Source organism: Cryptomeria japonica, chromosome 6 (assembly GCF_030272615.1).
Source record: "Cryptomeria japonica chromosome 6, Sugi_1.0, whole genome shotgun sequence".
Taxonomy (NCBI): domain Eukaryota; kingdom Viridiplantae; phylum Streptophyta; class Pinopsida; order Cupressales; family Cupressaceae; genus Cryptomeria; species Cryptomeria japonica.
Genome location: NC_081410.1, coordinates 3,873,684 through 3,899,465, shown reverse-complemented (window position 1 = coordinate 3,899,465; position 25,782 = coordinate 3,873,684). Strand labels below are relative to the sequence as shown.

Here is a 25,782-nt window from a genome sequence, read left to right as displayed (position 1 = left end):
TCTCCACATCTCTCTCCTTTTCTCCATCTTCATTCTCGATCTCTATCTTTATCTCTTTACCCTTCTCTCTTGCTCTTTCCTTCTTTATCTTTCTCTCTTTCAATTGCTGTAACTATCTCTCTCCCTCTCATCCTATTGCATTTATAAGGAGCTTAATGGTAATGGAACTTTATGATTGAATCCTTGTAAATGGATGAAAAGTGGATTTGAAGGTATCAAGCAACATTATTTTCTAAATAATCTACCAATTGATCTCATGTAATACACAAATTTTTACCAAAAAAACTGACGAAATTTTCTTGAGCATATCCATTCCGAGTTCAAAAAAAGATCACAAATTCAAATCCCACAAAAAAATAAGATACATAAACCTAAATTGTAATATAATTAAGTACCTCCCACAAAAAATATGAAATAATCTAATATTACTCCAACCCATTGCAAACCCCCGTTCAAGCATTGCTACCACCGTACGTCTCTCGCCATTATTATTTGTTGATAATAATAAAAAAATCTCTCTTTTTCATATATTTGTCTATGCACTGTAAATTTTCTCCTGAAGATTTTGGGGAGGGGATTTCGAAACGAGAACTCTCTGTACATAATAGACCGGAGGTCAGAGGCTCGAATCTTCGCAATTAACAAAACTAAATCACAGAGGAGTTTTCTTGAAGACTTATGATCTGCGATTATCTGGGGCGGAATGGCAGGTAATGGTGGCCCAGGTTCTATCTTTAAATTTAATTACCGCAGAAAATAAATGTTTCTTTCTATTTTGGTTCGAAAACTAGCTTGGGGTAAGAACTATGTAAGATTTTTACGTTGTCCGCAGCTCGAAAGGATTAAAATTTGTTTTATTAGTTATTTTCCGGTGGAGGGGATTTTATGGTTTACATTAATATTTTTATCCACTGAAATGTTGCGTATTAGAGGATTTGAGATTTTCTGGTGTACATATCGAAAGCATCAAAATTTTACAATAATAATTTGCGCTGTAGGGTTTATATTAACTTTTTTAAATTCATGAAAAGGCTGCGTATTAGAACTTTGATGTGACGTGGGGTTTCAAATATGTTTGCTTTTTTGGGTTTTGCTGCTCTCAGTTGCCTCCTCTCTTTTGGGATTTGAACTGGGAACACTATTATGATTATTCTGCTTTAAATTCTCAATTAAAATGATGGAAGGTATCTTTCAGTCAATCTTACCGATGACTTTCATATTTGTTTACTTCTGGTGATTTGAATAGGGCCTTTATTTTTAGTATTTATAATTATACAATTTTTTTTAAAGAATTGTATGTTTAATTGTTTATTAATGTTCTGGATCATATTTTGTGAATAATTATGAAGATGAGAAATTAGCGATCAAATGATTAAGGCATTGGATTCTAATTGTGGAAATCTAAATTGAAATCTCTAAAATGATATCTAAGATGAAATTCTAAGTGGTCACAATTTCTAAATTATTATCTAAATGTTAATACTTATTAGAATATTTCATGTGTTGTTTATGATCAGTCATTAAAGAGTGAAGTTGAGAATCCTATTATTTTTATTAGTAGCAAATTAGATAATTGTTCGTCTACCAAATTTATCAGATCAATAACAACTAAAAATAAATAACAACCAAAATGTTGTTTCTATGCTAACTATCAACTTCAATTTGCTGGTCCTTCTTACATCCAAGATCTCCCTAATTTAATTATTACATCTCTCTCACAAACCTGCAATGATATTGTTTTCCCAATCCACGTCTTTTTATGTGCACTGGAAGATCCTAAACGTACACTGGAAGGTCTTCTTGTCTAAAATGTGAAGAGACATTTTTGTTCTGATTGTTCCATATTCTTGTTTTGCTGTCAGGAGGAGACTGCCCCCTTCAGTATACTGGTGGTTTCGTAGCTACCCCTAAAGAGGAACCAGTGGTTTTGAAACCACCCCATGATGGAGCCGGCAGTTTCTCTCTGTTGATTCCCAGGGTGAATTTCAAGCCTACAACTTAACGATAACTTTTCTGTTGAATATTCTTTTCCAAATCCTTACTGGATCATTTTGAGAATTCACCGATGCCTTGGGATAATTTGTTTGAAATCCAGAGTATAGATAGAAAGGATAGATCTAAGGTATGAGTTCGAGCAGTCAATTCCTATAAATAGATAAAGAGATTATTGAAACAGGGAGTCATCATAGAGTCTTACCCAATTTCAAAGAAGCTGTCGCGATTTTTAAGAAAAAGGCATATTTTCAAAAGAAGAAAAATCCATGTTCGAAGGGCAATTGGATTGTGGGTGTGATTATCAGAGTTACAATCCAAGTTGAAATCTCGTAAGAATTAGATTTTGAAATATTAACAAAAATCACCCAAAGAGAATTTTTCAATTTTGTAAAAGGTTCTTTTATTTGGTGTTAATAAAATAAAGAGCACTATGGATACTGTAAGATATCTACTCCTGGAGGTTAGCCATTATATTATTTGATTCTTGTGCTGCTGAAACAGGTAATATGCCTCCACGAAAGCCTTGGGAGAATGTTGAAAGCTCATCTGGTCCTTCTCCATTCAGACCTTCTTCGACCGGTCCTACAAGCACAGTTGTAGAGTCAGCTGGAGTTGCAAATATTGGAGAGAAGAATTTAGATGCTGAAAGAAGACTGCCTGTTGCTAATAGAAGCACAATTGGTAGGCCTATGCCACAAAGACCCTGGGAACAGAACCGCGGTGTTGGCTATGGAAGTAACTATGCAGGTATATTTAGGTTGCATTAGTTCCTATTCAACTAACACTTAATCAATGCCGCTGAATTCGGTTGACCTAGTTAATGTTGAACATGTTTGTAATATAGCATTCGTCGTCCTTTCAAGCTAGCAATATTCCATAACTGTTTATTTTGTGAAACACACAGGTTGCACAATACACTTCGTTTGCTGAGTTTGTTTACCAAATGCAGGGTTTGGTTCCATGACGAATAATAATTCTAGCTATGGTGCTATGACACCTTACAATTCAGGATATGGTTCTGGTATGTATGGATCAAACAGTATGTATGGCGGATTGGGAGGATATGGAAGTACAATGGGAGGATCATACAGCGGTGGTCTTTATGGCAACAATATGTACCGTGGATATGGTAGCCCGAATGGATATGGTGGGATGCTCAATAATGGTATGGGAGGCCCAATGGGTGGATACGGCTTTGGATCAGGAGGTCCTTATGACAATGGGATTCAAGATCCAAATAATCCATTTGGTGGACCTCCTTCGCCGCCAAGCTTTTGGCAGTCTATGCTGCGGGCGGTGAGACTACTTTTTCTTTTATTTACCTTGAGCTCTACCTTCTATTTCTGTATAATGAGTTAAGTCTCTAGACAAGAAAATTGTAGCTGTTCTCCAAATGAATTTAATGGATGAGTTAGCTTTTACAATCTATTGACTTTTCTTTTGCAATCATTTAGCTAGCTCTCATTCTTGATTGAGTATATGACTTGTCCAAACACAGTGGTCTATCCAGATGCTATACAAGCACTTACAATCATAAACACACATGTACATATATTAAATCGTAACCGTCTCTTCTAAAGTAGGGAGCTGCTTCAAACGGTGTTGGATGCTCATGTATCTGATTTGTCGGGAAGGAAGCAATGTTCCATAGACATTTGAGAATCTTGAGACCGAAAATCCCATCTTTGTCTTTGATTTAGAGAATCTCTTCATCTTTTTGAGTTTTCTATTTCATTTCACATCCTTTATCTGTTTTCCTTTTTATCATCTTTACATCTGAGATTCTGAACACTCATTTACTTCTGCACTTGTTTCTCCTCCATAATAAAGATAGAAATCTTTAACTTCAAACTTTGGTGAAATATTTACTCCTTCTCGAAGCTCTATTTCATAAATTCCTGTTACAAATTCTTTCAAGACTTGACATGGTCCTAGTATTTTCCACTTTAACACATCATGCATCCCTTCATAAATCCTTCCTTTTATATATGGGCAAATATTAAATCTTCAATTTGAAATCAGCATATTTAGTGTCCTCTCTTGAGCATTCTTTTGAAAGTTTTATGCTTGCTTTCTGTAATACTTCTCTCTTTGCCATTACCTGTTTGATGTGGATCACTCTCAACTGTTTTTTCTGCTTTCAACAACTGTTTTTAATGCTCAAACATACAATAGGACTGCTGTCTATTTCAACTTTAAACTAAATTTATTTCCATCCTTCATAATAGTATATGTATTTTTTATTCTATTCTAAGTAGCCTCTTAAACTGCCAGTGTTTACCCAAAAGAATATGACAAGCATCCATAGAGATTTTATCATACATAACTTAATCTTTCTAATTTCCAATTTGAAAACTAACCAAACATTGTTCACTCACCAAGAGTTGATGATCTCTTTGTAATCAAGAAACTTTGTAGGGTTGGGATGCTTTGCCCTCTTCAATATCAACTTCATTATTTCTTGTGACATCAAATTATCTCTAGTAATGCTGTCCACAATTACCTTGCAACACTTTCCACTTGATTTGCACGTAGTCCTGAATAAACTTCTTTGCTCAGAGTGATCCTTTTCTAGTTTTATTAACACTCTCTTGAGCATTAGCAATTCCCCTCGTTTTGGTGTCTCTGTATGCTGAGGTGATACAATACCTTCTGCATCTACTTGTGCAACATGATTTTTAGCCATACACTTTTTACTATTGTCTTGTTATATTTGAAGACATTCAAATGACTTATGTCCAACTTTTCCACATTGGTAGCACGAGCCTATGAAAACCTCTTCCTCTACCTTTTGTATTTTAATTGAAATCATTATTTTGTGTAGTACCAATTTCTTCTTCACATGCTTGTTGTTCCTTGCTACTATTTGTTTGTTCTTTTCCAATAATAGACGGTTGAATTATTTTGTTACCTTTTGGATAACTTCTCTTTTGTCCTTAAAACACTTTAATAGGCTTCCTCTATGCTTCTAAAGTTCAACAAACTATTTCATCTCGGAAATTTTAATGCAGTCCATTTACCTTCCTTGCTACCTTTTCTGGTCATCTTCTACATATCCAACCCCTATAAGGAGTCTACAAACTCCTTAGTATATTCCTTTACATCTTACTTCCCTTTGTTTCAAGTTTTGTAACCTTTTTGAATAAACTCAAGTGATAATGTGAAGAATTTGGTCTTTAGTTTTGTCACCATTTTATTATAACTTTTAATTTGTTCTTTCCTTTTTCTTTGTTTCTTAGTTTGTATATAATCCCGCCATAAAGGTGCATGGATTTTTAACCTTGTGCAAGCAAATTTGACCTTCTTGGATTCCTTTGTAGAATGATAATCAAAGTATCGTTCCATCTCTGTAATCCAATCTATGACTGGGTCCCATGGAGGTGGCTTCCTGAAAAATTTCAGTGGATGCTGTTGAGAGTTTTTAGGATTATTTGAAAGTTGTTGGTCTTATGGATTTTTTAATGCAGTTTAAGCTTAAAAGTTTAAGATCCAAAATTTATGGAAGCTGGTGGTCTCATTAGTTTTATTATTTAACATATCCAATTCAATAAAATAAATAATAAAATAATAAAGAAAATAATTGACAAAAATTAGAACACTCCAAATGGTTGACAAGTGGTAGAAAAAAGCCTAAATTGGTGGAGCAATTTCTAGCCCCCCACCTTTTCCACCACACAAATCTGCATTTCTAAAATGTAGGAGCTGCTATTCTTTAGCAAATGATTTCAATTAATTCTGTAGCAGTTTTTTTTCGCTTAATGAAACCCTGCTCCATGAAAATAGATCCTGAAGCCCCATAGAACCCCAGCCTATGAGTTCTTCACCATTCAGACTACCATTATAATAAGGTGTATCCAATTGGACATACCTTCAATCTTTACAATGATTTTAAGAAATCTGGTTTGAGCTTGTTGAGTCACTTCTCTTTTTTCATTACGCACATCTTCAAGGTGAATGGATTTTTAACCTTGTGCAAGCAAATTTGACCTTCTTGGATTCTTTTGTAGATTGATAATCGAAGTATCGTTTCATCTCTGTAATCCAATCTATGACTGGGTCCCATGGAGTTGGCTTCTTAAAAAATTTCAGTGGATGCTGTTGAGATTTTATAGGATTATTTGAAAGTTGGTGGTCTCATGAATTTTTCAATGCAGTTTAAGCTTAAAAGTTTTAGATCCAAAATTTATGAAAGCTGGCGGTCTCAATAGTTTTATTATTTAACATATCCAATTCAATAAAATAAATAATAAAATAATAAAAAAAATAATTGGCAAAAATTAGAACACTCCAAATGGTTGACAAGTGGTAGAAAAAAGCCTAAATTGGTGGAGCAATTTCTAGCCCCCCACTTTTTCCACCACTCAAATCTGCAATTTTAAAAAGTAGAAGCTGCTATTCTTTAGTAAATGATTTCAATTAATTCTGTAGCATTTTTTTTTTGCTTAATGAGACCCTGCTCCATGAAAATAGATCCTGAAGCCCCATAGAACCCCAGATCCTGAAGCCCCATAGAACCCCAGCCTATGAGTTCTTCACCATTCAGACTACCATTATGATAAGGTGTATCCAATTGGACATACCTCCAATCTTTACAATGATTTTAAGAAATCTGGTTTGAGCTTCTGGAGTCACTTCTCTTTTTTCATTACTCACATCGTCAAGGTGAACTCTTCTTCTTTGAGCTGTCTATATTGTAGCCAGTTTTGCTAGGATCTCCCTAATTCCTTGAGCTAAATTTGCAGTTCTGGATGCTTTTCGCTCTCCCACATTGTTTACCAGCTCCCCACCTGAAATTCATTTGTATTTAATGTTTTTCTCAACACTGGCAGAGCTCTTCTCAAACTCTCAATCCAAAGACAGACCTTGGTTTGATACCAATTGATACAGACGAGGATCGCAGATTCAAGGGAGGTCTGACAATCCAAGCAGCGTAATATGACATAACAGAAAAGTTTGACACGAGATAAAAAGGATAAACAGCAATTTAATGTATTTTTTTTTTCTATAAAAATATAACAATCTGAACAACTCGAATTATCCTCAACACCCTGAAAACATATAAGCTAACAGGATCGAAAAAAAAAAAAACATTGGCAATTCAAGACATAATGTTCTAGGTCTGCACAGGTGCAGCCTTTAAGTTATTTTACCACACTACTATAGAAGTAGAACAACCTTATAGACTAACTACAGAATTCTGATATCTAATTTCACTAACGTGACTTCTCCAAAGATGCAAAACTCCAGAAATCTTCCTTTCTTACTCCTCCTCAAAACGCCTCCATCTTCCGTAGCTATTACAAGAATCATTAATTTTTTGCAAGAAAGAGATAAGAAACGCCATGTCGCAGGACTGGAGAAAAGAAAGCAAGTATATGCTGAAATAAAGGAGCCGCTCTCTAAGGCTGGGGTCTGCGGAGGAGGCTTTCTAAAATTTTTTTGTGGGTATTGTTGAGATTTTAATATAGGATTTTTAAATTATTTAAAAGCCGATGGTTCATGAATTTTGTAGTGCAGTTTAGAGTTTAAAGGTTTAAGTTTCAGAATTTATGAAAGTTGCTGGTCTCATGAATTTTTATTTTTTATCATATTCAGAGTAATAAATATAAAATAATAAAAAATTAATTGATAAAAATAAAAAATTTAGATAAAAGAAAAAAAGTCTAGTGTCTAAAGTGGAACCCTTCTATTACTAATCGCTCCACTCCACCACTTCAAATTACACTAAAGAAATTTAATGAAACTGCCGATTTTAGTGAAAGGAATTGTGCCAATCGTAATCGCCTGTTCTAAAATAGGAAGCTGTTTCAAACGGTGTTGGATTCTCCTGCATAAATACGTTCCCTGTATGTTTGGCAATAATATTGGTAGAGAACTATTCCGTGACTTCCATTTTGCTTTTCGGACCAATTTTCCTTCTTGTTCTGGAGTCCAATCTGGGTGGGAACATGCAACTAGTCATCTGATTCAGAATATCTTACCATCTTAAAGGAATTCCTTAGATGTTCATTTGTATGTCCAAATGGTTTCTCTATTAGCAAATGTAATGTCCCTTGTAAGATTTCCTCTACTTTCACAATCTAATGAGACAATTACTCTTACGATGCTTAGGGCCTTAATATATAATGGAATTATTGTTATGTAATGCTCTAATAAAAAAAGGCTTAATTCATGAGATTAGTATGAATTTGAAATGCAATGATAGAACGTTTTTAACTGATATAAAATTCAATATGCAAGGATTTGCAAATGTGCTAAGATTATTGGAATTCTGATTGTATTGCTGTTACAAGAATATTGGTTCAGATCTTAGTTGGTAAGATCGGTGCCCCTGACTATCCTTATGATCATGCGATTGAATTGGTTATGAATCCGATCTGAATTACAATATGTTGCTCTTCCTGTTAAGGCTTTTTGTGTTTATGCAAGCTTTTGACGCCGTCTCTGCTATAATTCCTCTTTGTGCATGCATCCTCTACCTGGCAATCGGATGGAAAATCACCCTCCTCTCACTCAGTGATCTATTGGCTCGTGTGAGCACTGAAACTCTAAAGAAATATATGTAAGCATAACATTCCATGCTATGGGAGGAGCTTATGATCATTCTTAAATATGCCACGATGAGACATGATGTGAGAAGTTGTGTCTCAAGTTTCAACATCCACAATCCTTTGCAACAAGTGCATAATCGTGTCTTTTCCTTGTAATTTTAATGTCATTAGTTATTAACTAATTGCAGATTGTGATACTCCTTCCTTGGACAGCGATAATATAGAAGACAACTACATGTTCTTTGGTTGATATTTGGTATTTCCTTGGATAGTGATTATGCGTGAAGTGACCTTATGCCTTGGGTTGATCGGTTTTTGTAATGCCTCCATTTTGCGCCTTCCTAAGCATTAGTTATTTTCAAAGGTTAGGCAATTATCAATGGTGCCTATAGGCTAATGTAGTGATTAGGGGGCCCTTTGAGGGTGATTCAGGGTTATTTGGGTGATCCTTTCGGTGTCTATTTGAGTACTCTTCATCTCAGTGCATCAGTTTTTTTGTGGTTTGCCTTCCAGAGGTCTTTCAAGCTCCGTTTATATGCACTTACTATTTTTAGTAAGTCACTTGAACATTTGGGATCATACTATTTATGGTAAGTCATCGGGATGGTTAGAGGGCACCATGGTTATATCCAAAAAGTTGGCAGGATCAGTTGTTGGTTTGATATTTGGTATCTAATGGAGTTTAATGATTTTATTTAATTAATTAAGTCTAATCTAACATTGACTTTAATATAACTTATTAAATTAAATATCTTTATGATTGAAGGGGATATAAAGGGTCAATGTGCATTTAATATATTAGTGCCATAAAGTATTTAATTATTATGCCAAATGGGACGCCAACTTTGGGAATATTATAAAGCAACAAAATCATTTAATATTTAATGATTTTAAAAAAGTGAAATAAGGCGTTGCTTTTTGGTGTGAATATAAAAAAGCACACTTTGTGCTTTTTCATTATTATTGATCATTTGCAAATTGTTGAGGCTTTTTGGAGAGTAAGGGTTTGCTGCTGAAAATCCAGATTATTGAGAACGAAAACTCTCAAGAGGAACAATGCTTGCAGGTGTGAGACATCATCCGAGAGTACTTAGTTGATAATCTCATCCAGAGATTATACTTGCACTTATTTAAATTCAGATTTCCAAGGTTTAACAGCTTTATAGGGTTTTTCAGGCATTCAGAGATTGATGGAAGGCAGATCGGGGTGGCTTATTTGCAGGTTGGAAGAGTTGAACAATCCCTAGGGTTTGACAAGCAAATTTATAAAGTCTATAGGCAAATATTGGGATGCCATTCTTGGTGTGTTATTGTAATTTGGAATTGTATGCTAAATGAAGGATTGTTGATGAAGTCTATTTGTTGTTGTAATCTGAATGGTCAGATCGGTGCATCACAATACCTGTATAACAAGAAGGTATTTACACTGAAATTCATTATTTCAGTTGTTATAATTTTTGAGTTCTTTATTTCTGCTGCTCACTAAGGTTAGAGCATTATATGTGCATCATTTTGATTTTCTGAGTTGCATATAGCAGTACGTAAAGTTTAGACTTCAAATGTTCAGTCATATGGTATGATTGCAAGCTGTTTGTCATAATGTCTCCTTGATTGTATGGAAGTCAAGATGAATTATATGAAGGGAAAAAAATTAAAATGTTATTAAAACATTAAACAAATCAAATAGATAATAATATTCAGAACCATTCATATTCAAGTGTACTCCAAGTGTTTGACAAAATAAATGAATTTGGTTGCACATTGGGGTGGGACACTCCAGTGGTATCAGAGCCCAAGTTCTTGCCATCTTGTTGGGTGATTCAGTAAAAAATTCAAAGTTATGACAATGGGTTTTAGCAAGGTGAAGATTAGATCAAGAGGAGTTATGAACAGGAAGCTATCCAACTCTTTGAAGAGTACTAAAGCATGCCTGAGGGGTTTGAAAAACAAGTTTCCTTTGATTTCTTAAGTGTAACCTTGAGACCTGGTAAAATGGGCATGGTGAAGTACATCAGAAGAATAATGAAAGAAAAATCAGAAGTTACCCCTGAAGAAGGGTTAGTGAAGGAAGAAGAAGCACTTGTTTGTGACTTGCGGCTTATAGGTGATCTTGGAGAAGATAAAAATCAGTCAACATGCATGGGATATTGGACTCTAAGCTTTAAAGAAAATAGAACCACAAGTTCACTTCAGTCCTATAAGGACAAGGATGTAGGAGAGTCACCTACTGAAGCTATAGATGAAGAGTACATGAAGATTGAAGATGTCCTCACAGAGGTTGCCAAATTAGAAAATCAGTCCTCTATTGCAGCCACATCCAATGAGTAATCTTCACTTGAAAGTGCAATTTTCAGTCATGGGAAAGATGTTGCAGCAGGTAATGATTGCACAAGTTTCTAGGTAGGAAACTTGGAGGTCATGCTTGACAAAATCAACGAAATGAAGGTTTCCATGGATGATGTTGTGTGCTTCTAATGTTGCCTCATCCTTTTTTCACGAGGAATGCATGTCATCATCAAGTGTGATATTTGAATATGATGAGTACAAGGAAACAATAGAGTCTATGTGTGCTTTGACACAAAATGATGATGATGATTTTGTATTTGGGATGAACACTGTCCTAGTTCCAAATTAGCATGTGTAGAGAAGGTGGCATAGAAGAAAGTCAAGTTCTTCAAGGACAATCAACCATTTCATCGTATAAATCTGATTTTGTTCAAATACCCATTGACTCACATAATTAGGTGAGTCAATTGAAAGTCACCGAAGATAAATTGTTGCAGCTCTCACACTTTGATGACACCCATGTGATGGTTGAAAAGCACCTTTGGGAGGTCCAACTAGAGAGGAGACAAGGGGGGACCCAGAGAGGAATTTTCACATTTATAGTCGATCAAGGAAGCAATGAAGACAATGAAATCAGATTATCTACATCTTCTTTCAGATCAAGATCATCTCCTAGATCCTGCAGAGATTTATTTAGAGGCATTGAGGAAGAAAGAAGTAGAAAATCTTACCTTTGTGCTCTTAAACATTAAAGACACCTTCAAGACTACCCAAATGGCCCTTCAACAATCATAAATTCAGGTTGATGAGCTTTGCTTGGAATTGAGTTTGGCACATTCTTCATCATCTTTTCAAGAATCAGAAATTCAGGCTGATGAGCTTTGCTTGGAATTGAGTTTGGCACATTCTTCATCATCTTTTGCAGGAACTAAGTCTCCTATGGTAGCCTCTTCTAACAAACAACAATCCCATTCGAACATAGATGATGAATTTGAGGAACCCCATGGTAAGGTCTTAGGGATGAAGGAGACATGCTTACGTGAAGATTCTAATTGCAGCAATGCAATAGTTGCCTTAGTAATCAGCCATGGAGGAGGAAACTTCATATCTCATTGGCAATAATGATGGGGAAGCACATAAAGAGTTTGAACTCTTGAAAGTGGAGGAGAAATATTTATAGGAAATTGCAACTTGCAACCATGAGGAAAAGGATTTGATAGGGAAGACATTTGATTTTCAAGAGGTTACACCTCTTGGAGCAGCTCAAGGGTGAGTACTCAGCGTAGGAAGAAGTTGCACAAGCTTTAGCTTGTTTTGATATCGTAGATAGATCCATTAAATACTTCTTTTGGATAGTTCGCTTTGATGAGGGACAAAACAAGTGTAGGGATGAAGTCTTAGCATCAAGTTTGCAAACACTTAGACGGGCACTTGAAGTGATTAAATTAGATTGCTTGCATTTGCTTTCAGGTAGAGACCATGCCATAATGTTTGCAAGGCTTATATAGAATATTTGGAAGGAAAGAGGCACCAAAAGCTACTTCAAGGCCTGTAAAGGTTGAACAATTTAATGGAGTTAATGATGCTTGGAGTGATGAAATATGTGGTGGTAGTAGTAGCTCCATTGTCACTGAGATTACACATGGAGATAACAAAAGGGTAGAGCAGGATGAGTGTGATTCAGTTGGGTTTGGTAGGCATACTGTGTATGATGATGCAATCTTTTTGCTCCATGGTCTACATGGTGAGATTCCTAACTCATGCAGTGAGGTATGAAATCCTAGTATTGATAGAGGACTTCCATTGGAGTCTATTAATGCAGTTCATTGTGATTACATCATGAGATATGCGTATTCTTTTTCATTTACCCACCCATTGATGACTTGATGTTTTGAATGACACATAAAAGTGGCGTGGATGACTGGTATGAGGTGCTTCCTTGTGTGGAGGAAGGAACCAAATCCTTTAGGCCTTCCTGTTTGCTTGTTCGGGATGGTCTCTTTTTTGGGATACATGATAGGGAGGCAGTGTTGTGGCAGTTTGACATTTCGCTTGTAGCCAGTGTGGAGCAATTGGATTTTTTAGTTATCGAGGAAGGTGGATGGCCATTTTGTTCGTGGGATCCAGGTGGAGTACTCTATGGGAGGTATGATATAGGGAGATTTGAGCAGCATGAGGATACTCCCTTTGGTTGAGTTATTCTAGGTCACCTATTTGGTCACTCTAGGGATATATGATGAGTCCTAATCTTGGGATTCAGGGATTCATGTGATGGATGGAGTGCTTCTCAGGTTGTTGTAGATTGATGACAATTATATCAGAGTGGTGCAGCAAATTGGTGGAACCATATTATTGAGATTCATATGGGATCATGGTATTCAGACTGGCATACAAGTGTAGATAGCATTTGGTTTGGTATGCATGTGCAAATTGCTCGAGGGTAAGCAATCTTTGGGAAGGGTGGATTGTAATGTCCTCATTTTTGCGCCTTCCTAAGCATCGACTTTTTCAGAGGTTAGCCTATTATCAATGGTACTTGTAGGCTAATGTGGTGATTAGGGGGCTCTTTGAGGGTGATTTAGGGTCATTCATTTGATCTAGTTTTACAAGATTTAGACTCGGCTCAGACTTGGCAAGCTGATTTTCGACTCGAACTCGGCAAGCTGATTTTCGACTCGAACTCGACAAGCTGATTTTTGACTCGAACTCGGCAAGCTGATTTTTGACTCGAACTCGGCAAGCTGATTTTCGACTCGAACTCGGCAAGCTGATTTTTGACTCGAACTCAGACTTGGCACCCAGACTTGGAAAGAACACGACCAAGACTCAACAAATTGAAAAGCCCAAGAAATTCATTTTTTTTTAAGGATTTAAAACTTGTTTCATTTATCCTTTAATAAATGAACCTTAAAGATACAATAATCTAATCAAATAGAAGATACCTTGAACACATACACAAGTTTACAATGATCACATAAGTATAAATGCAAATTTTAGGTTTGAGCTGAAGGAAATAAGTTAATTTAAATAACACATGAGAAATATAAATAGTGTCAAATGTCTACAAAATTCATGGAATATGAAATTCATGGCATCAAAAGTTCAAAACATATATCAAAATAAAAACTAGAGCCTAGAAGTTTAAGGCGCAGAGGAGCCAATATCAGTGACCATTCGACCTCATAACCCTCCTACATGTGTGCCTAAGATAGGTCCTGGTAAGTTTTGCAGCCATGATATCTGCTTGTGTCTCAGGCTCAGGCTCAGTGACATCCACATCATCCTCGAAGTCCTCCAATGGGTCTCCTCGTGCTCTAGCCTTCTCCGCCATCGCTACTACCTCTGCCTCTCGATCCACCTAATCAATCCATTCCAATTCTTCATCGTTGAAGACAAGATCATCAACCTCAATTTTCCACTCTGCCTGTGGATCAACCTCCTCTAAAGTGATAGGATACGTGTCAGTGCCCAAGATTTGTCTGTGACAGAGGTGAAGGTTATAATGAACATACACAAGATCATTCAACCTTTGCATTGCTAACCTGTTGCGCTTTTTGGAGTGAATATGCTCAAACTTGCTCCAATTGTGCTCACATCCTGAAGCACTACATGGCTAGCTCAAGATACAAATTGCAATCCTATGTAGATTTGTTTGTGACAGAGGTGAAGGTTGTAATGAACATACACAAGATCATTCAACCTTTGCACTACCAACTTGTTGTGCTTTTTGGAGTGAATATGCTTGCACTTGCTCCAATTGTGCTCACATCTTGAAGTAGTACATGGCTGGCTCAAGATACGAACTGCAATCCTATGTAGATTTAGCACCTTATTACCAAACATCTCCCACCATGTATCTGAAACGAGAAAAAATAAAAATCATTTTTATTCAATAACTTTGAGTTTATGATAATGGTAATAGAATCATAGATAGAAAAGTTTAAGATTTAAATCTTAAACTATGCCTTGAATAGATTTTTACCTGATATCATTTATGTTCGGTTTTGCTTGCATGTCTCGTGAAAAGAAGTCTCATTGTGCATTCCTAAACATCTCTATCTAACAGACTATGTGTACTCCAATTGATGAATTAGGGGACATTCGCTCTACAACTTCGTAGAGCCCACTCCAAACCTTGTCATTGGCCTTGAAATTTGGGCAAAATTGGAACGCCGGCTCAAGGAAGTAGGTAGCTGCATGTATAGACCTGTGAAGCAGATTGTGCCATCGTCAATCAATGACCTCCCATATGGGACTATACGTAGCCTAATTCCTTGAATAAATAGCTCTAATGGCCTCTTTGGCCCTATCCATGCCTTCATAAATGTAGCCCATTGCAGGCTTCTCTCCATTAGCAACTCGTAGGAGAACAACAAGAGGCTCTATGAATTGTCCTTATTGTGAAAGTTGAAACATTAAGCTTTAAGTTTTAAGTTCTACATAAACACGTGTGAACAAAAATAAGGAAATGAGAACAAAAATATAATGGAAAATTAATTGCACAATTTCCTTGGCCGGTTGTCAAAAGCTATGCTCATCAAAAACCCGATCAACTGTCTCAATCCTTCAGTGGTCTTTGCATATGATGATGTGGTCTGCTCCTCACTTACAAACATGTGTTTTAAATTGACCTTGGACTTAAGCAAGGATTGCAACGTGATAAAATTTGTTGCAAATCAGGTAATTCTTGGATGAGCCAACTCTTTCTTATTTGTGGAATTCCTCATAAGGTTGAGGATCTAGGTATGATTATATATGTATTTACAAATATTTCTTGCGTTCTCTTCACATGATTTAATCCAGGGAATTTTTGCCAAGATCCTTTAATATGAGGTCAAGGCAATGAGTAGCACAAGGGGTCCAAAACAAGGTGGGGTGCCTCTCCATAAGAAGTTTACCTGCAAAAACATAATTTGCTGTATTATCTGTCACTATCTATATTGTTAAATTCTTGTAACATTGGTCGTGCTATTTCATGATTCCGATGCATTAATTTGATTACATGTTAACATATATAATAATAGATTAACTATTAGTATATACGTTAACAAATAATGAATAAATCAAAATTAAATTATTGCATTTACCACCGGTTACATTGTTACATGTTATCAGGTTATGATTAAGCGATTCTTATCAAATCGCGCTCCTCCTGATCGGGCAAGTAAATGATCCTAATGCTTGTTAACGTGTTGTGGTGAGTGGTACGTAGGGAAGAGATGTGTCTTCCCACGTGGGAAGACATATCTCTTCACTACGTAACCCCTCATCCACTTATATAACATGCATACATTGAGGAGGATGAACACATTGAAATCAACAAGTGTGTTGCATCCTTCAATTCACATTGTAGAAGATCAAATACAACTTTCAGGTTATATCTCCATCTCTCCTATCTTCTTGATCACAAAATTTTAACTAAACCTAACATGGTATCAGAGCAAAGTTAAGGAAGATCATATTAAAATTTTGTAACGATCTCATAGACTTTCACTCGACCCTTAGTAGATCACATTCCTATAATTCTAATGGCAATCGGAGTTAGGTTTGAAGATCGATTAGGTGGAGGATCAAATTTTGTATCTTGGAAATTCAGGATCATGCTTGTTGCGAAAGAAAATAAAATTGACTCCCATGTCAAAAGTGAAGTTCTTGAACCCTCTGATGATACAGAGAAAATTCAGTGGAGCAAGGATAGTGAGAAGGCTCTTAAGATAATTGTGGATTCAGTGAGAGACCACATTGTGCCAGTTATTTCTAAATATGAGATGGCTTTTCAGATGTTCAAAGCCCTAGCTGACATTTATGAAATCAACAACACTAGCAGGGCTCTCACCTTAAAGAATCAACTACACCATATAAAGATGAATAAAGGAGAAACAATTACATCCTATTTCTTGAGGATCACTGAGCTTAGGGATCAACTATCCACTATTGGACATCTAGTAGACAACAAAGAACTTGCTATGATGGCCCTAAATGGACTTCCTACCTCATGGGAATCGTTCATTCAGGGAATCACTGCTCGTTCTAAATTTCCTAAGTTTGATAGATTGAAAACCGATTGCATTCAAGAGGAATAAAACAAAACAATGGTAATGAAGACATTTAAGTTCTAAACTCTAATTCCCACAAGAAAGGAAAGAAGAAGAACTTTAAGAGAACGAGGGACAACGACTCAAATGGAAAGAGGTCTTCAAAGAAGAAGAGAGACATTTCTGAAGTACAATGTTTCAGATGTGACCAATATGGGCACTATGCAATGAAGTGCCCAGACAGGATCAAGCAACAGGCTTCAATGGTAGAAATTAAGAAAGGGAGTGATTTCGAGAAACTAGTCTTCTACTCAACCCTCTCTAGTCAAGTCACCTCCAGTTCCAACACATGGGTGATTGACAGCGGAGCATCTCGACGCATCATTGGATTTCGTGAGCACCTAGATACACTTGTGGAAAATTCAAATGAAGAAGTGACAATTGGTGATGACTCAAATTATCCAGTTATGGGAATAGGACCCTGCAATATCAACCTAAAGTCAGGCATATCCCTACAGCTGACTGGAGTTCTATTTGTACTTGGTATAAAGAGAAACCTTGTCTCAGTTTCTGCACTTGAAGATAAGGGTTACAGATTAACCTTTATGGAAGGAAAGGTACTTGCTTGGCCAAAGAACTCCACCATCAAGAAAGCCCACACCATTGGAGTAAGACAAGGGGGCCTCTACAGACTTTGCACCACTCCACCTCTAGCCTTGATTCATGAGACTCCAGATTTGAATGAACTTTGGCACAAAAGATTAGGGCACCTTCATTTCCATGCCCTACCTCTAAGATAAAGAAGATGGTGATTGGCTTACCCAAGCTAAGTTAAAATTCTAAAGGAGCCTGCAAGGGGTGTGCCTTGGGAAAGAATACTAAAGCGTCTTTCAATTCTAGCAACAGTAAATCCAAAAATGTATTAGAATTAGTTCATTCTGATTTATGTGGACCCATGTCTATACCCTCCTTAGGAGGATTTTTATATTATGTAATATTTGTAGATGATTATTCTAGGAAGACCTGGATATACTTTCTGAAGTACAGAGAGTCTGAAGAAATCCTTTCTAAATTTAAGGAATTCAAAGCTCTTGCAGAAAACATGACAGGTAAGAAAATCATAACCTTAAGAACAAACAATGGGGGGAATACACTTCTGATATGTTTAAAAATTATTGTATAAATGCTGGGATTAAGAGGGAGTTAACTGTACCTTATAATCCACAACAAAATGGGGTAGCTGAAAGAAATAATAGGACTATAGTAGAAGCTACTAGGGCTATGTTGATTGACCAAAATATAGAAACCTCATTTTGGGTTGATGCATCTAGGACAGCTGTGTACATTCAAAATAGATGTCCTCATTCTCTTCTTGATAATAAAACCCCTGAAGAAGCCTTTACTGGTAACAAACCTGACATAAGTCATCTTCGGATCTTTGGGTGTCCAGTCTATATTCATGTCCCCAAAGAAAAGATATCAAAGTTAGAACCTTCTGGAAAGAAAGGAGTATTTGTTGGGTATAGTGAAACCTCTAAGGCTTACAGAGTATACATACTTGGCCAAAGGCAAATTGAACTAAACAAAGATGTCATCTTCGAAGAAGACATAGCATTCAGGAGGTCCAAAAGCTCTAATGAATTAGAACACCAAGATCCTCCTACAAGCATGGATGAGGATTCCACCCCTGAGATTCAGAGGGAGACCCCTGAAAACGTTGAGCATGAAGTTCAAGACTTACCTTTAGAAGAACATTATCCCGAAACTAGGAAGAGACCATGTTGGGCTAAAAAGATGCTTCAAGAAGCCGAAAATTATGCTGCTCCAAAGGGGACCTTCAGAGAAAGTAAGAAACCTAACCTATTTTCCAGCTATACTGCCTTGATGAGTGAGATCATTGATGCAAAACCTTCCTGTGTTGGAGATGCTCTCAAGCATCAAGTTTGGAAAGATGATATGTCAGAAGAGTATCAGTCAATTCTAAAAAATGATGTCTGGGATATTGTGCCTAGGCCTAAAGGCAAATCTGTGGTATGTTCTAAATGGCTCTTTAAAATCAAACATGCATCAGATGGCAGCATTGAGAAGCACAAAGCAAGGTTTGTTGCCAGAGGTTTCTCATAGAAAGAAGGTATTGACTATGAAGAGACATTTGCTCCTGTTGCCAGATACACTTCTGTCCGAGCAGTTTTGGCTATTGCAGCTTCTAAAGGATGGAAAGTCCATCAAATGGATGTTAAGATTGCTTTTTTGAATGGTAAGATTTAAGAAGAAGTTTATTTGGAGCAACCTGAAGGTTTTGTGATTCATAAGGCTGAATCACATGTCTGCAGATTAAAGAAAGCTCTATAGGGACTGAAACAAGCCCCCAAAGCATGGTATGAAATAATTGATCACTATCTCTTGGAATTAGGGTTTTCCAAGAATGAAGCAGATCCAAATCTCTACTACAAGGTAATCAATGGTGAATTATTAATCCTTATTCTTTATTTTGATGATCTACTAATCATAGGAGAGAATAATTTTATTTCTCGATGTAAGAAAGAATTAGCCTCTGAGTTTGATATGAAAGATTTAGGAATTCTTCACTACTTCCTTGGATTGGAAGTTTGGCAACAGGCAGATGGTATAATCCTTAATCAAGGAAAATACACCATTGATATACTGAAGAGATTTGGAATGATGGATTGTAGATCCATGACCACACCTATGGAGACAAATCTGCACAAGCTAAAGGAAGCAGCTGCAGAATCAAAGTTTGCAGATCCTACCCTCTACAAACAGATTATTGGATCTCTGATGTATTTGGTAAACACAAGACCTGATATATGTTATGCTGTTAATGCACTAAGTCAGTTCATATGTGAACCTAGGGAAATACATCTTGTTGTTGCGAAGCATATTCTGAGATATCTTCGAGGAACTATTGTTTTTGGTCTGAAATGTAAACATGTAGACCTTGACCTACATGGATTCACTGATTCTGACTGGGCTGGAAGCGTAGTTGACAGGAAAAGCACATTAGGATGTTGCTTCAGTCTAGGATCAGGAACGATTTCATGGATATGTAGAAAACAATCTTCAGTTGCTCAGAGTTCTACAAAAGCTGAGTACATTGCAGCCTCCATGGGAGCAAGAGAAGCAGTATGGCTCCAGAAATTGCTTGTAGGACTGTTTGGTCAGCCCTTAAATCCTACTGTCATCTATTGTGACAATCAGAGTTGCATCAAGCTATCAATGAATCCAGTATTTCATGACAGGTCTAAACACATTGAGATTCCTTATCACTATGTCCGAGATATGGTGGAAAGGAATGTGATCCGACTGAATTATATTAGTACAGGTAATCAGATTGCAGACATTCTTAACAAGCCTCTCTCCAGGATCAAGATTGAACACTTTAGAGATAAACTTGGTATGATGGAAAATATTATTTAATTTTGAGATAGAGTCTCATTTATTCTGGTATACTAATATATTTTAGATGTTTAATGTGTAAACTCTTTTATTTGTCATGCGTGTGACTCCATGACTTCATGGGCCCCCTGTGAACATTATTGAAGGGTGACGACTTTTCAATAATGAACATTTGTTTCAAATTGATATTGTAAGGTGGTGACTTTACAATTATCAATTTATCTATCTTGATGGATATCATGTGACTTGATATCTGTGGACATGTCATGATAGTATATATATCTCTGAGACATTATGGTAGATATTAGTTGGTTGATATCATTAAGTAAACCATAATTATGATAGAGATCTTCATGGTGAATAATATTATGAACATAATATTCATGGACATGCCATGAAATCATTATCAGTATGGTAGGCATCATGTGACTTGATGCCAGTGCACATACCTTACTTGATAACTATGAGTTATGGTGAGTATCATGAGACTTGATATTCATTGTCGAACCGTATCTCTGAATATCACTATGGTGTGATATCTCTTCTCTTCACAATCAATGGATGAATTGTGATGTTTTCTCTAACATGAAATGTGTCCTCCCTAGTTAAGAGGGAGTGTTAAATTCTTGTAACATCGGTCGTGCTATTTCATGATTCCGATGCATTAATTTGATTACATGTTAACATATATAATAATAGATTAACTATTAGTATATACGTTAATAAATAATGAATAAATCAAAATTAAATTATTGCATTTACCACCGGTTACACCGTTACATGTTATCGGGTTGTGATTAAGCGATTCTTAATAAATTGCGCTCCCGGTTACATCGTTACATGTTATCGGGTTGTGATTAAGCGATTCTTAATAAATCGTGCTCCTCCCGATCGGGCAAGTAAATGATCCTAATGCTTGTTAACGTGCTGTGGTGAGTGGTACGTAGGGAAGAGATGTGTCTTCCCACGTGGGAAGACATATCTCTTCACTAGGTAACCCCTCATCCACTTATGTAACATGCATACATTGAGGAGGATGAACACACCAAAATCAATAAGTTCGTTGCATCCTTCAATTCACACTGCAGAAGATCAAATACAACTTTCAAGTTATATCTCCATCTCTCCTATCTTCTTGATCACAGATTTTTAACTAAACTTAACATATACCACATTCTCTTCACCCACCTCCTCCAACACCCCACAGAGATAGTCAACATTTTTCATTTTTCTTGAAGCATCAATTGACTTCAAAAACACTATATGCTACCTGAGAAATTAAAAAAACAAAACGATTTAGTAAAGTAAAATTTTAAAAAATTAATCACTAAATCAATGTACTTTACAAAATACAAAGTACAATTACTTGATGAGGAGACAAGAAAATTCAGCAGTGTTCTATTTCTTCTGTTGGTCCAACCATCAGTCATGATGGTGCAACCCTTCCTCCTCCATACCTCACGTTGCTCGACAATTGTGGCTTTGACATCAGCCACCTTTTGACTCAAAGTAGGACCTTCTATCTCCTCATCATTAGGGGCTTTGAACTCAAACCACAAACAGTAATGGCATCTACCATAATTTGCCAATAAGGAGACTTAAAACAAATTAAATAAACAAAATAAGTATTTACTATTAACTATTAAGTTTTACTTGTAACTTAAAAAATTAAAATAATCAATGTGGCATACTCTTAATTTCTCAAAAGCAAAAAAATCAAGACATAGAAATCAAAATAATAATGAATACCTTGTTGCATGAAATGAAATGGTGTTGTAGAACAAAAAAATCTCCATTTGCATTTTTCGCAATGTCATGCTTCTCCTTATTCCAACCCATGCTCTCAAGTGATGGTTGGGCATTCGGAGTCATGCATGGAACAAAAAGTGAATCTAATGTGGATTTATTTTTACAAATTTGAGGCCCAATGCTCACACTTGCACTACCACTACTTCCAGATGCAGGAAATGGAGGTTGAGGATTTGAAGAAGCCCCTCCACCAATGTTTGCCATTTCTTCCATTTGCTTCTTTTTTAATTCTTTTTTCTCTTCAAATTCCTCTAATTGAGCTTGCACTTCACGTATAGCCTTAGGGGGTGCTCTTTTGCATGGTTTGACATCATGCTATTGTATTTTTGCAATGTGATATTTCAGCCGGTTAATACCTCCCCCACTATATATTCCCAAGCCTTATCCTTTCTTACTGGGTCTGCCTTTGGGGCACCACTACCACCTATTGGTAGGTTGAGACATTATTCTGCAATATATTATAAATGAAAAAAATCAGCATCTTGTTGTGACCATTTCACACATCGCCCCATTGCAAATGGGGACCCCCTCTTTTTGCTCGTTTTTCGCTTGCTTTTCGTTTCGCTTTTAGGATTTTGTTAGTCAGTCAATTGTCTGGATTTAGGGTCAAGCCTTAGGGTTTTAATTGCCATCTTTTTAGGCCAGAATCCAGTCAATTTTGAGAGCTTTTGAGCTTCCTTTCGAAGGATGCAAATTTTGAATGCAATGAATTCGCCAGAATGGTCTATTTCAATTGGAATTTTGAGTGCAGAGCTTAAATTTGTCTAAGTGTTGAAGGTGAAACGTGAATTTTTGTCCAATTGACCAATTTTGACCAAATTTTGAGTTCTTTGATTTTTGATCTCGGACATTGAAAATGATTTGTTTTCGCCTTGTGAAGTGATAAAATGTATAAAATCATATTATTTTGGCCTGTAGGAACAAAAATCGCTCCTGTCCCTCAGTGAAGGACCGGAGCTACAAATCAAATTTTGCTCTGTCCTTGCAGGATTTTAATGATTTGACGATTTGAAGAGGTCCAAGGAGATATGTTTTATCAAATGAATATAACTTTAAGAGCAAACATGGAGGAGAATGGTCCAAAATGCCAAAATCGCTCCTGTCCCTCTCCAAGGGACCAGGGCGAAGTACATTATAGCTCCGGTCCCTCTCCAAGGGACCAGAGCGATATTCTTCATAGGGCGAGATTCAGGCGAAGATCAAGTCAAGTTTATGTTTGAAGGCAAGGAAGGAGGTGAAATGAACTCATTGAAGATAAATTGAAGATTGCCAAATGCCAACAAAGGACCAAAATGTTTAAGTTCGCTCCTGTCCCTCAGGAAGGGACCAGAGCGATTTTTGTTATAAATGATTTTCTTGCCAAGTTATAACCGATCTCAAGGCATGGATGAATAGAAGGGTACATTACGAATCCGTTGAATATAAGTTTTGAAGATGACGAAATGAAATGAGGCCTACAGAGCTAGAATCGCTCCTGTCCCTCAGGAAGGGACCAGGGCGATACAGTGAGTATGTTGCCTTTTCCTCAAGTTCAGAACTGTTCCAAGTCAAGATGAAGGGTGGTAAAGGCGTTTCGAAGTGTCCCAATGAAGATCGAAGTATCCAAAGTTGCTAAATTGAATGGATTTACACTAAGACCCCTAGTTCGCTCCTGTCCCTCTCCAAGGGACCAGAGCGAAATTTGCATAAAGGCATAAATTTTGAAAGTTTGTCAAGCATCAAGCAATCAAGGAGGATCAAAGGACTTTATTTCATGCGTTGAAGACAATTGCAAGTTAAACAAGGCAAAGACGAGCTCAAAATGTTGAAGTTCGCTCCTGTCCCTTGGGAAGGGACCAGAGCGATGTTTACTATATTGGCTAATTCATGCAAAAATCACGTAAGGTCAAGACTTCACAAGGTTGTAAAAGGTTTAAGGCGTCTTTTGAAGGAGATATACAAAAACTTCAAACGTAAAATGATCGTCAAATTGAATACAGAAGCTATATCGCTCCTGTCCCTCTCCAAGGGACCAGGGCGATTTATATGGAATCATTCATTTTCCTTCAAGTTCATGCCAAGTCAAGGTCTTTCGGGATCACACAATGTATAAGGTGTCATTCGAAGATGATTTACAAAGGTTTCGAACGTCAAAATGTTATCAAATGAGCTATAGAGCCTATATCGCTCCTGTCCTTTGGACAAGGACCAAAGCGATTTTTGCAAAAACACTCATGCTCCTTCAAAATCAAGACAATGCAAGGGTTGGCGAAGTAAAGGACGTCCTTTGGAAGACAATGAACGAAGAACGAAGATCAAATGTTTACAAATTTGAGCCAGGACATGGAGATCGCTCCTGTCCCTCTCCAAGGGACCAGGGCGATATTTGCCAAAACACATGATATCCTTTGAAGATCACGTTAAGATAAAGTCGCACATGGTTTTAGACATCATTTGGAAGGCGATGCAAAGGGAAATGGACATTAAATATTACCAATTTGAGCTTAAAATGGAGAAAAGACAAGGATCGCTCCTGTCCCTCTCCAAGGGACAAGGGCGATGATCCTTTAAACATCAAAATGTCTTGTGAAAAGCAAGTGGGACGAGCATGGAATGAACAAGCGATGTTATTATTTGCCTTATGATGAAAATTGGAGTTCGAAGATGCAAGATCGACGTGAAAACATGAAGATCGCTCCTGTCCCTCTCCAAGGGACCAGGGCGATAATGGTTATAAAGGCATTTGTTCACACAAGCAAGACAATCAAACTTGAAGGACCCGACAAAGTGGTTGATTTGAACGCGGAGATGAAGACTTTGGACGACAAAAACGCAAGAATCATGACCAAAATAGTGGATCGCTCCTGTCCCTCTCCAAGGGACCAGGGCGATGAGGTACGTATCTACCATTTTCAAAATTTTGGCGCTAAATAAACATCTTTGAATTCATTTTAAATGCTAAAGTTTGATAAATTCAAAAAACTCAATTAAATTAGCATTTAAATATTGCGCTTAATATTTATTAATTATTTTGCCTTTAAAAAAATCGAATTTATTAATTAAAAATAAAAGGCATTTAATAATTAATTAATTAATAAAAAAATCGATTGGAGCGCTTGGTATTTTAAAGGTCGGCCTTGTTATTTTATTAAAAAATCGTTTAAAATTGCCTTATTTTTACCAAGTCGGCCTTGGGGGTGAATGGTGAGGCGAGCGCTATAAAGGGAGAGGTGAAATCTTCATTTTCACAATATTATTTATCATCTCACACATGCGATTGGAGGAAGAAAGTGCGAATTGTGTTTGGAGAAGTGCGAATTTCATTCCAAGGTGATGCTAACATCATCCAAAGGTGGTGCGAGACTTGGAGATTTATTTGTGCGAACTTGAAGATCCATTTGAACGAATTTTGAAGATCACGTCAAAGGCAACTCAAAAGGTGGCGAATTGCTATTTTGCTAAGGCGATTACATTGAAGGCTATTTTCGATCTTTTTGCCTAGGCGATTTTGTTCTTTTTGCATTCTAGAGTTAGCTCTCGATTTGAGGTATGGCGATTTGGTTTTATTGTTTTATTTGTTGATCGTCATATTTTAAATTTTGAATTTTGCTTTTTGAAATTTTGAATTCCTAGCTCAATTGTTTTATTTTAGGAAATGATAACTCAAAGACTTATCATGAAGTTTCCTAAAATTTATTCTCTAATCTATG

General features: G+C 36.6%; 1 protein-coding gene across 4 annotated transcripts in view; it reads left to right on the top strand.

Moving 5' to 3' along the window:
- Positions 1-439: 439 nt before the first annotated feature.
- Positions 440-25,782, top strand: part of LOC131077553 (peroxisomal membrane protein 13) — a 39,814-nt gene continuing 14,471 nt past the window's right edge. Inside the window, exons 1-4 of one of the 4 annotated variants that reach the window (XM_058015071.2) lie at positions 443-710; positions 1,863-1,978; positions 2,497-2,742; positions 2,945-3,291. In XM_058015071.2, coding sequence (XP_057871054.2) covers positions 2,502-2,742; positions 2,945-3,291 — 588 coding nt within the window. In that variant the 5' untranslated portion in view covers positions 443-710; positions 1,863-1,978; positions 2,497-2,501. Of the gene's footprint in view, positions 711-1,862; positions 2,325-2,496; positions 2,743-2,944; positions 3,292-25,782 lie in introns of all 4 variants that reach the window. The other 3 variants (XM_058015070.2, XM_058015072.2, XM_058015069.2) reach the window with 3 other exon arrangements.